General features: G+C 39.7%; 1 protein-coding gene across 16 annotated transcripts in view; it reads right to left on the bottom strand.

Moving 5' to 3' along the window:
- CADPS2 (calcium dependent secretion activator 2) overlaps positions 1 to 15,965 on the bottom strand; it is a 333,015-nt gene that overhangs the window by 263,360 nt on the left and 53,690 nt on the right. For all 16 annotated transcript variants that reach the window (XM_086609733.1, XM_086609731.1, XM_086609742.1 and 13 more), the window contains exon 2: positions 351 to 464. In XM_086609733.1, coding sequence (XP_086465859.1) covers positions 351 to 464 — 114 coding nt within the window. The remainder of the gene's footprint in view (positions 1 to 350; positions 465 to 15,965) is intronic.

Below are 15,965 nucleotides of genomic sequence, written 5' to 3'. Positions count from 1 at the left end.
TACAACTGAAGTGGTGATTAAAAGAGGTAACCGACATATGGAGATAAAGATAGTGGTGTCTAGTTGTATTGAACACTGTCAGAAAGAATTTTAGCATCAGAGGGTTTTCATTTTGTCTTTCTCCACCTCCCTTCTTCAAAAAGGGTGGATATTTTCCACTTCAGTTTATCTCATGTGCCCAGGCAGTGGATTTCAACTTTTAAAACAGCAAAGTTGGAGTAGGAAGAAGCCGTTTCTAGAAGGTCTGGAAGTTCACAGCCTTTGAAACTTAAAATTCATTGCCTTGTAGCTTCATTAAAAGAGATCCTATTAACTTTTTAAACAATACAGAAAACAAAGCACGTACTTACCTCATAGTAACTTCGCACAGCATTGCAAAATGCTTCATCTGCTACGATTTGCGTCTCCCCATTCAAAAAGGCCTGGAAACGTTCCTTCAGTATCTGTAGCTGCTGCTTATTGAGCTATGCAAGACAAAAAGGAGAGCAGAGAGAACAATAATAAATGCAGTTAGTCTTGAAGTAAAAATATGCAGTACTATACACATTGGGAAGATGTAAACAGGGAAGAAAAGGCAGAGGCTCCCTGGGCAGCTGGCTCCCTAATGAGTTGCAGCTCTTCAAGGTCCTCCCTGGGCAAGCCAGGTTGCTGCAGCAACTCATGCACATGCGCAGCATGCAATTAAACCTCTCCTCTTTCCCTTGTGTCCTTGGGATGCTACAAGGTAAGTCTGCATGGATACTTCTTCAGAGCAATATTTTATATGCATATGCTGAACAAAATGGCTGATGTTCCCCCTGGCAGCAGCACCAGCTAACAAAATATAGCTCTTAGCTCCAGTATTCAAATATTTCAATTTTCCAGCCTTCAAATAAGTAAATAACAACTGAGATGCCTCCATTTTTCTGAGTAACTAGGCACCAACATTGCCATGTTTTAGTAAATATGCTCAATGTGAAGAAAATAGACTGATACCCATCGATGTTATATCACTATGAATGATGTGAAACAACTAATTCTCAGGGAACAGCAGCCACAAGGCTCCAAGACTGATACCAAACTACATTTGGTGGATTTCGTATCAAAAGAGAGTCCACTTTGAAAGCGGACTCCTAGTAGAGAACATTACATGCTTAAACCTTGCAATCAACCCATTTTTATCAGTGTAATGTTATGGGAAAACACAAAATCTGAAAGCTCTCCAGGGATCAGACACAGGTCTTTTGCCAAGGTTCCTATCAACTCTTGAAATATTTAGCAAGATATTTCTCCTTATCAAATCTGTGAGAAGTTAGAATGTCACATCAAAGGAGACTGCCACTAACATACTAATATAACAAAGCAACAGTTAAAAACATAAAAATAGTTGCTTTGCTTTCCCAGAACTTTAAAACTAATGTAAAGCCTTTATTCCAGTGAGTATTCCTGTACTTTAACATTACAAAAATTCAAACAGAAGTCATTGAAAAGTTTTTTCATCCCTCCTGTATTCTGGTTAGTTAAAAATAAACAAATAAATAAATGTATAGCCAGAAACTGAAAATATTTTCCAGAGGGCAGAAAGTTATGTTTGTAATGGCCAACCTGCAACAAATAACATTACCCCGATCACATCACCATTTCTTACAGAACTTTTTGGCATCTACAGTTAAGTATGGCGACCTTAGGCTATCAGATCTCTAGTGTCAATACTTCGAAGCCACTTAAGCTACACCACTGTTACAAGATTAGCAAAATTACTACTATCCTGATAATGTGTCTATCTTGGACAATCTTTATTTCCTTCATATGAAGGGAGGATTTTAATACTACATAAAGTTGCAAAGTTTGTCAAGTCATGTGGTTCTATCAAACACGTAGCAATCTACTGCAAAAGTCTCCAAACTGAACGCAAACCTGAAAGCTGTTCTGTTTTCACAGGTAACAATAGTATAGATATCATCTAAATACTTGATATGAGATCCTCTGAAAAACGGCAAAATGCAGGCAGTAGCAATGCAAAGCCAAAGAACCATGCCTTTGGAAAAAATCCAAGCTAGTTAAAAATAAATGATAATTCTGTTCCTCACCATAACAAAACAATTAGCAATACAGAACAAGCCCCAAGAAACCCCTACAGAGAAAAGACCTCCCGTTGAAACAAGCAAACTTCAGAGTTGCTGTGACTTGGAAAAATTTCCTGCATGAGCTCTTAAGAGCAGCAGCCCAACACTGACGCATTGCCAGCCTGTACCACTGCTAGTTAAAAACCAACGGGAGAGAAGTATTTGTATCATGTCTGCACATACACCAAAAATGGCATCTCTCCACCTGTCTGCCAGACATCTGTTCCTTGCACAGAATCTGCACAACAATTTTAGCTATTTCTAACAGAAATCAAACTTTATTCCCAGATATGCAGGACAGATCCTTCCCTTTCTTTGATTCCCCTTATTCTTCTTTTATTTTCTAAAGATATTAGACAACTTGAGATATCAAAAAATGCAAATAATTAAAGATGGTTTGATGCTTTTTTCAGCACACACTTGTTCTCATAGGGGACTTAAAAAAGAGGCCAGCACTCCCACAGACGGTGTACCACTGCTGAGCAAGCAGCTCCTTCATCCCATGGAATACTCACAGCTCTGCCACGAGAACACGCGGGCTTCCTGCCAAGGCAATTATGGAAATGTGTTCTCATGCTTGCAGACTTCATTCTTTAGGTGATTTGCTTGTCTATTACCCACATATCAAACAAAAACATTATGATGAATAAGGCAATGAAATATAAATTTAAATCTGACTTCCTCCTTTCTAACCATCATAGTTCAGCAAACTGAAATGCCTTTAAAATATTTCTATATGGCTTTCATATTCACTACTTCAGGTAGTAAGCAATTCTAAGGGTTGAGCGGCATTTTAGGATTACTGTACATTTCTTTAATTACTTATGTTTCAGTGCAAAATCTGGATATGTAGGGGAATAAAGTTCTCCTGTAAAACTAAAAAATAGTAAGAATTCTAATGGAAAATATGAAAAGCTGTACCTTGCACTAAGGATGATCTGAAGTCTATTTTACAGGTCCAAGTACTGTCATATATAGAGACACAGTTGTTTTAACTGCCAAGATATAGAAAATGTATAGTAGTCTGCTGTTGTATATACAGTTCCTCTGTTTTTCTTTTATTTGTTAGAATATTGAGCATACAGTGAATTCTTACTCATCTTTCATTTTATGTTGGTCATTTTCAATGGATTCATTAACACTCTTGAATTTCCAGTGAAGTGCCTTTAAAAATGAAAAAAAAACCCAAAACTAACAGTAAAAGTAGTAGCTTAGAAATGTGAAGAAAAAAAAGGAAATCTAATTGCAGTAGAATACCATAATAGCAAATGAAGAGAAATAGGTGTCTGTACAGGACATTAACTCTTGGACACTGCCAAACAGCTTAACCTATACAAGTCTGGGCTACCTTTGAAGCTGTCCATCTTGGTTAACAAGGAACAAGAGATGAGGACATCATGCATCACCAGAATCCCAAGAGAAATTCTTAAACTTAAGGGCAATAAGCCTGGCCAGATTCTCTCTGGTAAGAGTTCACATAAAGGAGCTCAAAATCCTTCTGCAGTAGGATTATCCTTCCACTGCACGTGCCCTTTCCTCCGTGCAAGACCCATACACGTCAGACCTTTGCTTTCAGTCTCTCACTACTTCTTCACATCTTCACCATCAGTGTCTGTGTCCGCATTTTAATTCTAATAGAAAGAACCATGAACATCAAAATAAAAATTGACATTACTACATGTACCCCTAAATGTAAACTGAACTGTGAATATCACCTGAAGCATACAGCAAAGGCTCACTTATTCTGTTGCTTTCCACCAACCCGTTTCAGTTTCATATTGCTTATCTGGATTTCACATTCTCAGTGGTGGGAAATCTGTTGTCGCAACTCTGTGTGATACTTCATAAATAACAACTGCTGCTTCATGGGAGAATGTATAACTAAATTCCAGCGACTTAGAATATCAGGTCTGATTGCATTCTGCAGAATGACTGAAGATAAGCAAAGACAACTGTAAGGGAAAACAAGATTAACTGCCCTCTGATTTGCTTTTACTTTACTGCAGCCACACAACAGATAAAAAATTTCTCTTCCCCTCCATCCCTGTGTTACAGAAGGTAACATCTACTTTTTACTTTTCTCTTACTAACCTTAGTAGACTATTAAAGAATGAAAATGTATTTAAGATAGAATAAACTTCTCAAGGAGCTATTTAATTAAGAATAACTTTTTCACGTTGCAGTAGCAATTTAACTTTTCATAATTTAGAGAGTAATACAAAGGTATCAAAAGAGCCTAAAGCACTTAAGTATTAAAATATTCTGACCTTGCATTTAACATTTCAAAGGAGTTTTATATCCCCCAATATATTCCTCTGAGCACTAATTTAAAGATTTGGTTTTTCCCTTCTAAAGTGAAACTTGGATATGAAAACCTAGAGGCATTTCTGGTTTAGCTCCCCTTGTACTTTTAAGCAATTTCAATAAATGGATTTTACACAGAGTTTAAATTCTTATTTTTATAAGAAGTCACAAGTCAAACAGACCTGGCAGTTTAGGGAGTTGTTCCAATGTCACAGTTTTTACTTCATTAAATAATAAACTGCAATATTTTGAAGGAAAAATGAAGCACGTATGTATTTGTAACAGCAATACAGGGAGGGAGGGAGGGAGGGAAGGAGAGAAGGAAGGAAAACAACCTAACTTCACAGAGTTTGATGCTAGATCTAGAGCATTTTCATCTGCTGCTCGCTGCCTAAGTACACAGAGCAGCTCACAACTGCTCTAAACATACGCAGCCACAGCAGCCAGCAAAGACAGAACTCTCAGCACAACTGTCCCTTACAAAACTTTGGCCTTTTAAATGAAAAAGCTTAAAACGTGGCCTGAGTGTTGGCCACAACCAGCCGCCGCAGACGTTGGCTGGCAACCGCAGCCTGCGGCTGACCCTATTCCCGGCGAGCGCAGCCAGCCGAAGAGCTGCTGCCGGAGGAATAACATCCCGAACCATTGCCACCTTGTGGTAATTTCAGAAATACAGCAGAGAAATAACGCAGGTCGCACACCCTCACACTCCGAGCTGCGATCTGTGCGGGTATCAATGAGCCCCTGACCTTAACACAGGCACCAGCATTGCTTCTTCTCTACTCTCACGGCGTAGCGTGAAATTACCCTTTCTCAGACCACACAGATATTTTAGGAAAATAGGAGGAGATGATGACTGCAATTACAGAAAGAGCTAGATAAAATATTTCTCATGCAGACTACAAAAAGAAAGAGGTAGGGAGGAGTCAACTAAAGAGCTGCTCCCCGAATTCTCAGCTGCAACATACATGATCTGTAGCACCAAACATGACTTAAGTCCCTGAACACTTCCTAAGAATAAGCAGCTTTATTATTTCAAAACTAAGCCATTTTGTCCAATGCCTTCCACAGCAGCAGCTGCCTTTGGACAACTTCAGCTAAAAGGACACTTTTAGAGAGCAGAGAACAGTGGAAAAATAAATAACCCAATGAGCATTCCCTCAAACAGCTGTCTCTCCCCTCCATTTCAGTCAGGAGATAAAAATTTGCATCTCCTAAATGAACAGAAACAAAGGTACAGATAAATCCTTTTGCATCCAACTTCTCACGCCCTTCTTTGAACATAACTTTGTTTCTTGTCCTGCCAGGCTCTTTGTCAAGGAAAACAAAAAAGGAAAAAAGAGTAGAAATTATGCCAAGGACTAACTTTCTGATGCCATGAATTGAGTTTTGCTACAGGATAATTCATCCCACTTGCCCATACCCTCAGCCAGAACCAAACCTGGACAATACAACAGGTCAATGCATTTACAGCGATGCTCAATTTAACACACCACTTCCAGGACAATAAAAATTCAACTACTAATAATTTCCTAGGGATTCAAACAGACCATGCATTCAAGGCCATATACATTTAACAAGTCCACTTGCATATCAAACCAAGTTTTCAACCTAAGCTCTACATGCCTACGAAAGGAGCATGCAGCACTTTACATGGCTTTTGATTTTTTTTTTTTAAGATTTTGTTTCATATGATTTCACTCTGCCTTGAAAGGTAGCTGGCTAAGTGCCAATCTAACTGTCATCTCCCTGGTCTCCAACCACAGTAGCATGCTTAAAGATGTCAAGCTCAGCAACTCCCTTCCTGCACCTCCTCTGCAGGGTCTCTCAGCCCAGCTGTGCAGGGGTACTGGTCATCCCATAACATCAGGCTTTCTTCTTTCCAAAGGAGCCTTAGAAACAGCAGGACAGCATCTAACAACACTCACTCTACTGCTGAGCAAGACTCAAGAGCCACCCAGGTCTTTGTCCCTGACCAGCCCTGCTGTAACTAGCTTCCCACCCATGGTGGTGGGTGGGGAGGGCTCTACCCACAGGGCTGGACTCTGGAAAGCCACACCCATATTTCCTCTGGGAGAGCCAAGGGCAGGGCACAGAGCCTTAGGCTGAACCCATCATTATCCTATCCTTCCACAAAAACAACACACCTGTGCCACATCACTGGCTGTTAACGAGCTTCACCTCACATCGCTGATGAGAATAAGTCTGCAAAGCAAATAGCCGGTTATAAACAGTGACTCTCACTCCATTTCCCCTCCTTCTCTCCCACCTTGCCTCTTCTTCCAGTATCTGCCTACACAAACAAGAATATTACTTGTGTTTCAGAGCAGAGATGGAGAGTGTTCAATTATAGTGAATTACTGGAGAGATTTTCTTTTGAGGAAGACGACTAAATAAATAGTATTAGAGAATCTCAGCACTAAGACATGGTGATAGCTGTGGTTACTGTGCTGAATTATGCAGGTCTTCGTCATGTACAATAATGGCCCTATACAGCATGTGGGTGGCACACAATATATGCTGCCCTTTACTATTCATTGCATAAACCGGCTTGATTTTCTAAATAACGGATAAATATTTTTCTGTCACTTAGCAACCTTAGCTGTTCTTTGATTTTCTTAAAGCTGAAGTTATTCCAAGTAAAATAGTGTCTGTAAGGATTCTGTTTTCTGTCACTCAGCAGTGACTACGCTGTGTACATCCTCATTGTGCAACAATTCAGTGCCTCAAAGAATCAAACATTAGATTTCCAAAATCAGCTAACGCATTTATCAAACAAATTTCTCATTCTTTATAATCAAACAAGCACAATATGGGATTTACTTTTCGTTTGTGTGCTACTTGTTTAAAAACCAGAAACACTAGCAATAACACACTGTTCATTCAATTCCACTTATACGGTATTTCATTGTAAGTTAGAAATATTTTCTGTATCGTTAATTCTGAAACTTTAAATATTTTCATTGTTCAGAGCAGCATATTCAAAATTCTTTGACAGGACCGTAAAACATTTCATGAAGAACAGAGGGTTTAGGGGTTGATTTTCTTCAGGGAATAGAGGGGATGGGATAAAAATCACAGGCAATATCCAAAGGCAAAGTCTGATTTATGTGAAGGAATTCAAGTGTACCACACTGACTACCAAAATATAGAACCAAGGACAGCTTCCAAAAGCTCACATTAGCCACCTGAGAGGAAAAGAAAAATAAGTACTTGATAATGAAGAGGAATAAATATTTTGTGGGGAAAAAAAACTCCAAACAAACAAACAAAACACAAAATCCCAAATAAATCAGACTTTCCTATTTTTTGGAAAGAAGAATGAAAAGATATAAAGAAATGCAGAAAAAATTAACTACTTAGAAGCTCCTCATAGCAATGGTAGTTTTTTTTTATTGTTGAAAAAAAAAAGTCAACCTTTTACAGACTATGCCACACTAGGAAAGAAAGAATCTGCTCTGTAGTTGTCCTAAATGCAGTAAATATCACACCCCAATAAAATCTAGCTCCTCTGAGATGAGGCTGTCAGTGAGCTGCAATAATTTTCTTTGTACCTACTCCTACTACCTGAGATCCGCTGTAGAATTCAGCTGACAATCATCAGCTCGATTTGGACTATTGTATTTGTTTCTTCTGTGTGGCAGACTTCACTGATCTCCTCTCAAGTCTGGAGTGGCTGTGTAGACGCGCTACAGCGAGGCCAGCTGTGTTTTGCTGTCCCTCGTGCCACCACTGTCTGGGGCCATCTCCCACGCAGAGCACACGCCGGCACTGCGGCTTGACTTCCTTGAGGTTGCCAGAGCCGCAAGGAGACTAGTCATGCCCGAAAGCTATGCAAGCAATGCTTCCAGCCAAGAAAGCCCATGGTGGCTCGTGCGGGTGACCATGAAAATTAGGCACAGCAGTGATGCACAGGGTGATCTTTGGCCGTGGCGGGAACCTCAGCTACCAGTGCCTTTCCAGAAATAAAAATGGAGTGACGTTTTAGAGGTAACTGCTGCTAACACGTAGACAGAAGTACAGCTCCGACACACAGTGTTCGTCACCAGTTCAAACTGTGTGAGACTGAACGGATTTGCATCAGTTCTGACAGCACAGCTCCTGTCTTCCTCCTGTGCATCTACATCGTCTTTTCCACCCCATGTCAACTGTGCACCCCCACAACTATTTGTCAGAAGACCTATTACTCCAAGAAACCAGTTTTTTTCCTTTTGTGGAAATTCTCCACAAATAAATTAAGCAGAAACTGCTTTTTCATACGTCTAAAGCACTGCAGTGAAGAGCTAGCTTTGCCAACAACCTACACCAGGATATTTTGCCAGCAAAGATCTCTAGGTGTAGCTGAGGAGGCTACGGCAGAGCTGCTTGAACTAACAGAAGCATCAGCAAAACACATGTTCCTCCAGCCTACTCTCATCTTTCCAAGGCTGAAATTCATGTTCTGTTTTGCCCACTTTCTAAGGAGATGCTATGATCAAACAACCCCTCCTTGGTTGTGCAAACGTCAGCTTTTTCCTCACATACAACTTCCGCATGCACTTCTCAGTTTCTTTCAGTTCTAAGAAAAATGACCATGTGAAGGTTTCACAGATAACAAGATAGTCCCTTCTCTGAAGAAATGGATTTAAAAAGAAAGCCAAATTATTCTTCTCAGAGATGGAAATAAAAGCAAAACTAAGAGACTGTAATTTCTGTTTGGCACCTGGCAAATACAAGTTACACGTCCATCACACTCTGTGGCAACATGTTTTAGGACTAGTTTGGCTTAAATTCGAGGAATAGAAAGGATAGCAATAAAAGTTGGAATAAAATCCAGAAAAAAGTATCCATTTTATTCTGGGTTCTGATAATGTTTAAAAAATTATTTAATCAAACTAGATAATTTTACAAAATATTTTCCACAAAAAAATATCTAGTTCCATTAATAAGCAGAATTGTGTCCATACTCCATCTGTCTTCCCTGTGAAGGCTGTGAGAAAGAGAATTTAGGATGGATAAGACCTGTAGAATTCATCTAGGCAAACCTCCTCCTCAAAGCAAGGCTGAAGATACATCTTGCTGTTCCAGACCTTGTCCAGACAAGCTCTGCATATCTCCAAGGACTAAGATACTGCAGATTCTCTGTATAACCTGCTCCAATGCTTTTTCTGAAGTTCCCTCCTGGCCTCCTAATATCACGTTAGAAGTTCTGTGTTGTGGCTTGTGACTATACTTTCATGTGACTATTCTTTCATGTTCTTTCCTTGTGCACCTCTTAAAAGAGTCGTTCCATCTTCTCTATAGCCCTGTCCCCCTTAAGGACTACAAGACAGCAGTTGATCTGTGAACTTTCTCCAGTCTAAACCAACCCAGATCTCGCCACTTCCCCTTGTGGACCATGTCTTCCATCTCTCTAAGCATCTGTGGGGACTCCGATAGACAACTTCCAGTTTGTTGACATCACTCTTCTATTTGGCAACCCAAAATGGACAGAGTATTCCAGATGAGCCTTCATTCCCCCAATTCATGCCCTACTTGCTCTCCATCAGGATCTGCAGGTCCTTCGCTGCAGAATACCCAGCCAGTCAGTCCCTTGCCCGTAAAGATGCATGGGGCTCTAGCCTGAAAGCGCTCTGTGCTGAACATCTGAAGATTTTTGTTCAGGAAGTCAGGAGTCTCCCGAGTAACGGCCCTGCCCTTCTGCTCTCAAGTGCTCTTCTCAATTTCATGTTATCTGAGAACGTGCTGAGGCTGCCTTCAATTCTATATTCTAAGACATTCTATAGAGTCTTGTAGGTTGGAAAAGACATTTAAGATCATAGAGTCCTACACTTGATTACTATACTTGTACATCAGCATCTTTTGGTCAACCCATACCCTCTCTCAGTTCATCATCCCAACAGAAACATGAAAATACCATTTCTTCATAGAGATAGGAAAGATAAATTGACAATACATAAACTGCTGCACAAACGGTTATTTTGAACTAAGCTTTCTGGCTTCCCTAGAAATAGATAGGAGCAGACAGTCCACATCACTGAATCACTCTTCAGGTTAACGGCAATAAATTCACACTTATTAATGACATGCCTTCAACTTCAACTAACAAATTAACGTCAAGAAAATTTAACAAGATTAGGGATAACAGACGTGTATCAACACCTTGCCAAAGTATACTGTAGATACCAAAAATCCACTTGGGAGACTAGACAAGTTTATGAAAGAGAAATCTATTGCAGATTATATGTACAAAAATGCTACACACTAAATACAACCCCCACTCCTCTCCATCTGGTATAGAAAATTCCTGAGATTAATAAAATTGTGGGAATTACCACATACACGTGCTCCATTTCCAGTCTCTGCCTAGGCATCTGATTAAGGCCACTGTTAGAAATAGTGTAGTTGGCTAGACTGACTGTTTCTCCAATCCAATCAAGAAACAGAAGAACCTAAGGAAACAGAGGTAAAGCCTGGCCTGTAAGGTCATTAACAGTTATGTTGTCACATCACACAGACACACGTACTTTACACATGACCACACACAACCCAGTTTAGCTATGGTATGGTAGAACTAGGATGCTCAAAGAGCCATAATGTCAAGGACCATAGAAAAAAAAACAACCAACCAAACAAAAATACTCCGCTAACCCAAGTGCCTTTCAGTTTTGTCTGGCAAGGACACCACTGCTGTGAAAAGACTGCAGCTTTGAATGAGCTACCCAGGTATCACCAGATCTCATCTTGTACACTTATATTTGTCACATACTCTCCTTCCTTGGAAATCTGTAAGGGGAGAAATTTCTACTTCGAAATCCTTCCTCAGCCTCTCAAGATGAACATTCAAACATTTCTATCTCCCACTTTTCAATGAGCCTAGGAATCCGTTTATCACAAACAACATCTAGACACCATCTGAATGACAAATACAACATCTGCACAGCCATCACATCCTCTGAGACAGACACATCCTAACTCCTGAATACATTTATTTCTCAGCACATAATATGATTTTGAACCAGCACAGCACATGTTCTCATGAAAACCACAGGGATGAAACTAAGCAACTGCACACGGCAACCAACTCGCACAAACACCTCCTTAACAGCAAAGAGAGCACTTCTCGTGAAAGTGCTCCATCTCTGACCTCCCAGTCCCGCCTCTCAGAGCTATCTCTGGGAACTAATTTTCAGAAATCTAAAGATTGCAGTTCATACGAATCTAAGAAAGTTTAGTTTTGTGTTGCGTTATAAAATTATACCAGAGAAATAATAAGTATGTAAAAGTTTTATCATGTCCTCCCCAATGCCCATGTACACTTTCCACAACTATCTATTCTCTAACACAGTCTGTTCAATGAAGAACAATTATCCCCAGCTAGCAATTAACTCTGAAATTTTATGCTTCTATCTGAAACTTGATTATTTCACGCACCTAAAACTTCCCCCACCCCTTCCCCCAATCATATAGACTGGTCTAATAGAAAGTATTAATTTTCTCCTACAAATCTTTTTCTAACATCCAAGAGCCATGACGGCTACAGCACTATTCAACACCAGCAGTCTATCTAATACACTCAAAAATTCTTAAAGAAAAAAAAATACACGGCTAGGTTCTGCTTATCAAGATGTGCAGGAAACTCGCCACCATTTGAAGACCTTAGTACAAAGGAACATCTTCCTCAACCAAATGTTCCAGTAGAAAGGAAGGATTTGAAAAAGGAACAAGATGCATTTTTAAATGCACATAATTAGGAAGTCAGACTAGATAATCACAGTTGTTCTGGTCAGTTTGCAGAAAGTTCTCAGGGCTTAATTTACACAGCTGAAACTACCAGATGAGCAATAAGATTTTATAGTGACATCTGGTTGCAGCTTTAGGCAGTACTCCACTTAGTATTGAATTCTCAAACTGAAAAAAAAGCCTTCCAAAAGGGATGCAGAGATAACACATGATCCCTGAGCACAGTACAATCCAACATGTTTTCTTAGATGTCTGTGTACACCAGATTCAATTAATCCTTTCTATACTGAAGCACACAGACATACTATCCAAGTCTACATACTTGGTCATATTGACCTACATATCTGAAACACAAGATCGAGCATTCCACAGTCAGACTTATTTCAGTTATACATACATATATACCATACATGACTATGGTGCCCTCTTTTGTCAAAGCATTGTTTTAGTCTGTGAAAAATTTACACACAGCACTCAAACATCTGTTGACATCTTTCTTCCCCAGCATCTTCATAACAGGTAAAGCAAATTCATCAGTTACTGCAAATTCACTCACCTTTCTGGAAACACGAGCTTCAGATAGAACGAGTTCTGAGAACTGTAAGCTATAACATTAAAATGTGTAAGCCAAATACAGTATATAAAACTAAATGTACAGTTTTCACATTCTAAATAAATGTCAGATTTCATACATTTCTTAAGAGAAGCCCAAGAGATTGGTATACTAATTCTATACAAAGTTATATTTCCCTGGGCAATCTTTATATAATTAAAAGCCACAAGAAAACACTTGATTAGAATTCCCTTAAAAGGAGAAGTACTCAAAAAGGCCCCCTAGAATATCACAAATAATGGTTGTCCATTCTGTTTTAGAGGTTCCAAGCAACGGGATCCTCATAATAGTTAAATTGGAAAATTATAACAGTAGTTAACAGATTTTATTGTCAGGCTTTTCCTCATAGTGACTCAGAACTTCCTCTTTTTTCGCTGCATTTTAATCCTATTTCTAGTGCTGCTTTTTGCTATGCTAAGTGATTTCCTCTGCTCGTTACGTACTCATATCATCCAAACCTTTTAGAATTTACTTCTGTTTATGAACATCTTTTTCCCCATCTAATCCTTATTCCTGTGTTGTTTTTTTTTTTTAGGGAAGAAGCAGCTTCATACATTAAAAAAAAAATATCTGATTGTTTTTTCTTTCATAATCAATATTCTGGATTCTCCTTCCTTTTTTACTTAACTAAGTATTTACCTCTTCCTAACCACTTGAAATGAAGTCGCAGTATTTGCTATCACAATATCTACTAATTATCATCTACAAATTTCATCCCTGAGTGTTAATTCTGTCTTCCCTTGTGAGAACGCTGTATAGTGCAAACCAACACAGATGCTCCTTGGTTCTCACCAAGTCCTTCTACGACCTGATGTGCACAGTTCAGGCCACCACAATTCCCACAGCTGCTGAGCTTTAATTTGGTCTCCAGCACATATGTGCTTGCACCTCAGATGACTTGAATAATGGACAGTATTAGTATGTTAACATTTCCGAGTATAACACCTGGTTTTGTCACCTCTGCTGTACGGTGTTCTGGCCGAGTCAGAGATCAGCCCCTTCGTGGCAAGAGCTGTGATGCAAAAGGGCAGCAGGGAGCTCCTGACCCTCCTGCCCTGGAGCCGCTTGCCCCAGCTCTTGTGGTGGCTGCGCAGCACTTGTCAGCACCCCGTCTCCTGCCTCCCTGATGCTCAGCCCAATCCTCGCTCATTGACATGAATCCTTGGCTTGCTTTGAACCTGCCTCATTACTGTGGCCTTCCCAGGTGACCACCAGACAGAGGCTGACCCTGAGCGCTGCCTCCAGACATGATCCCGACTACAGCCCCTGCTGGCATCCCAGCTTGCCTCCCCTTGAGGGCTGGCCTGCCCCTACTGCTCCCCAACATCCCCTTCATTTTCCCTCTCAATCCTCAAAATTATCCCTTTCCTAGCAATAACCCAGGGCCTCCACATCTGCTCTCCTCTCTTTCCTTACTCCTGCCTCCAGCTTTGGTGACCACACAGCTTCTAGCATGCTGCTCTCCATCTCACCTCTCCTCCTTCTCTTCTATCAGGCAGGTTCTCAGCAGAAAGGCAGAACACCCTGCAGAACAACCACCTCAAGAATAAAACTGTACCCTTAACATTTGAATCTACATTACTCAAAATCAAAGCAGAAACTACACCATTTATAACATCTCCCCGTAGATACATCCACCCAACGTAAACTACATAAACTATTCACTGATGTGAATAGCTTTCATCAGGATCTTCAATGATTTCTTTACAAACATAACCTGTGCTGTATCTTTGTCTTCCCAGTTTTCTACTGTTTTCAAAATTTTGCAGTCTTTCAGCTTTCATAAATCAATTTTCTCCTTGTATATCTTCTTCCTCACAGATACTTCAAAGAGGATCCAGAAGATTTCACCTTTGGATTCATCTCAGCTCACATGCACACGTAGATCTCATTCAACCATAGGTTTCACTTAGAAAAAGGGACCTGGTGTTACATGGTCATTCTGGTATCTCTCCCATGATGCCCAGGTGTCAACTTGGGTCCAGTACAGCCCTCCTCAGAGGCTCACAACATTGTCCATGCTCGAGTCCCCTTTTCCTTCCTCCCCTCACCACTCATGGATAGACACCACAATTCTCAAATGGGACTAGAAATCTAAATCAGCTTCAGCTCAATCCTCCTTCCAAGCAGAATAATGTCTGTGATCCAACTTTTCCTACATTCAACACAAGCTACTTACACTTGAGTTATTTCAAATTCTACCTAATGTGCACAGTACCATTGTCTTCCAAAGATGCAATTATTCACCACTGCAAATACCTGCTCATTTCTTTTGCCATGAAAAGAAGGTAGACAGTTGAGATATAATTTAGTCATATCACCAGATTTACACAGATGCATTTTTCCAAATCAATTAATAGAGAAACTTTGCAGTTCAAGTCCCTGACATTCTTGCATTAGGATATTCTATTAGGTTTTTAAAACGAAGTTTAACTGAAAACTTCATGTACTTTACAGGTATATCCTAGCAATTAATTTCTCGTACAGCCCTTTTGTGCAAGCAACGGGGACCATCAGACACATTGCAATGCATAATACACAGCACTGGGAGAAATTAAGTTCTGTGAAAATAGAGCATAAAAATCTAGAGAAGTCTGGCCTTAACCTTATCACTTATCCCACTTAAAAATAAGGAGGAATAAAGTCATAGCAAAATTCTGCTTTCCCACAAGAAATAGTAGTGAAAGAAATCACCTTTCAGTTGAAGTTTCAATTTAAAAAAAAATAATAAAAGAATCTCATCTCTAATTATAAATCAGAGGTTAGATTTACATAAGATTTCAGTATCAGTAATATAGACTTAGAGGAAACAAAAACCAAAAGATAAGTTTAATTAAGGTGTTCTCCACTGTGCAATAATGTTGGCACTAATCTAAAAAGTTATTAAGCTGCACTTATTTCCATAGAAAGTTATTGGCAAAATGTATTTCCTTTATTGCAGTCTTTGATGCCTTGAGGGAACAGAGTTAAATGGCTGAGTCAGTCAGTAAAACAGCAAACCAATTCCCTTACATCACGTTCTCCTCCATGCTCTGAATACTAAACAGGACAGAATATTGAAAACAAAGCTGACTGTCTGCCAGTTGAAACATGACTCTGTATCATGCTGGATATATTGATAACCTGCTCTCTCTTCATGAGTAAACCAAATGAATCACAACAAACAATGAGGTTGTACGGTATAATACTACAGATTTGTTTACTCCATACATGTATATTCA

This window comes from Tauraco erythrolophus, chromosome 4 (genome assembly GCF_009769465.1).
Source record: "Tauraco erythrolophus isolate bTauEry1 chromosome 4, bTauEry1.pri, whole genome shotgun sequence".
Taxonomy (NCBI): Eukaryota; Metazoa; Chordata; class Aves; order Musophagiformes; family Musophagidae; genus Tauraco; species Tauraco erythrolophus.
This window is presented reverse-complemented; position numbering and strand designations above follow the sequence as displayed.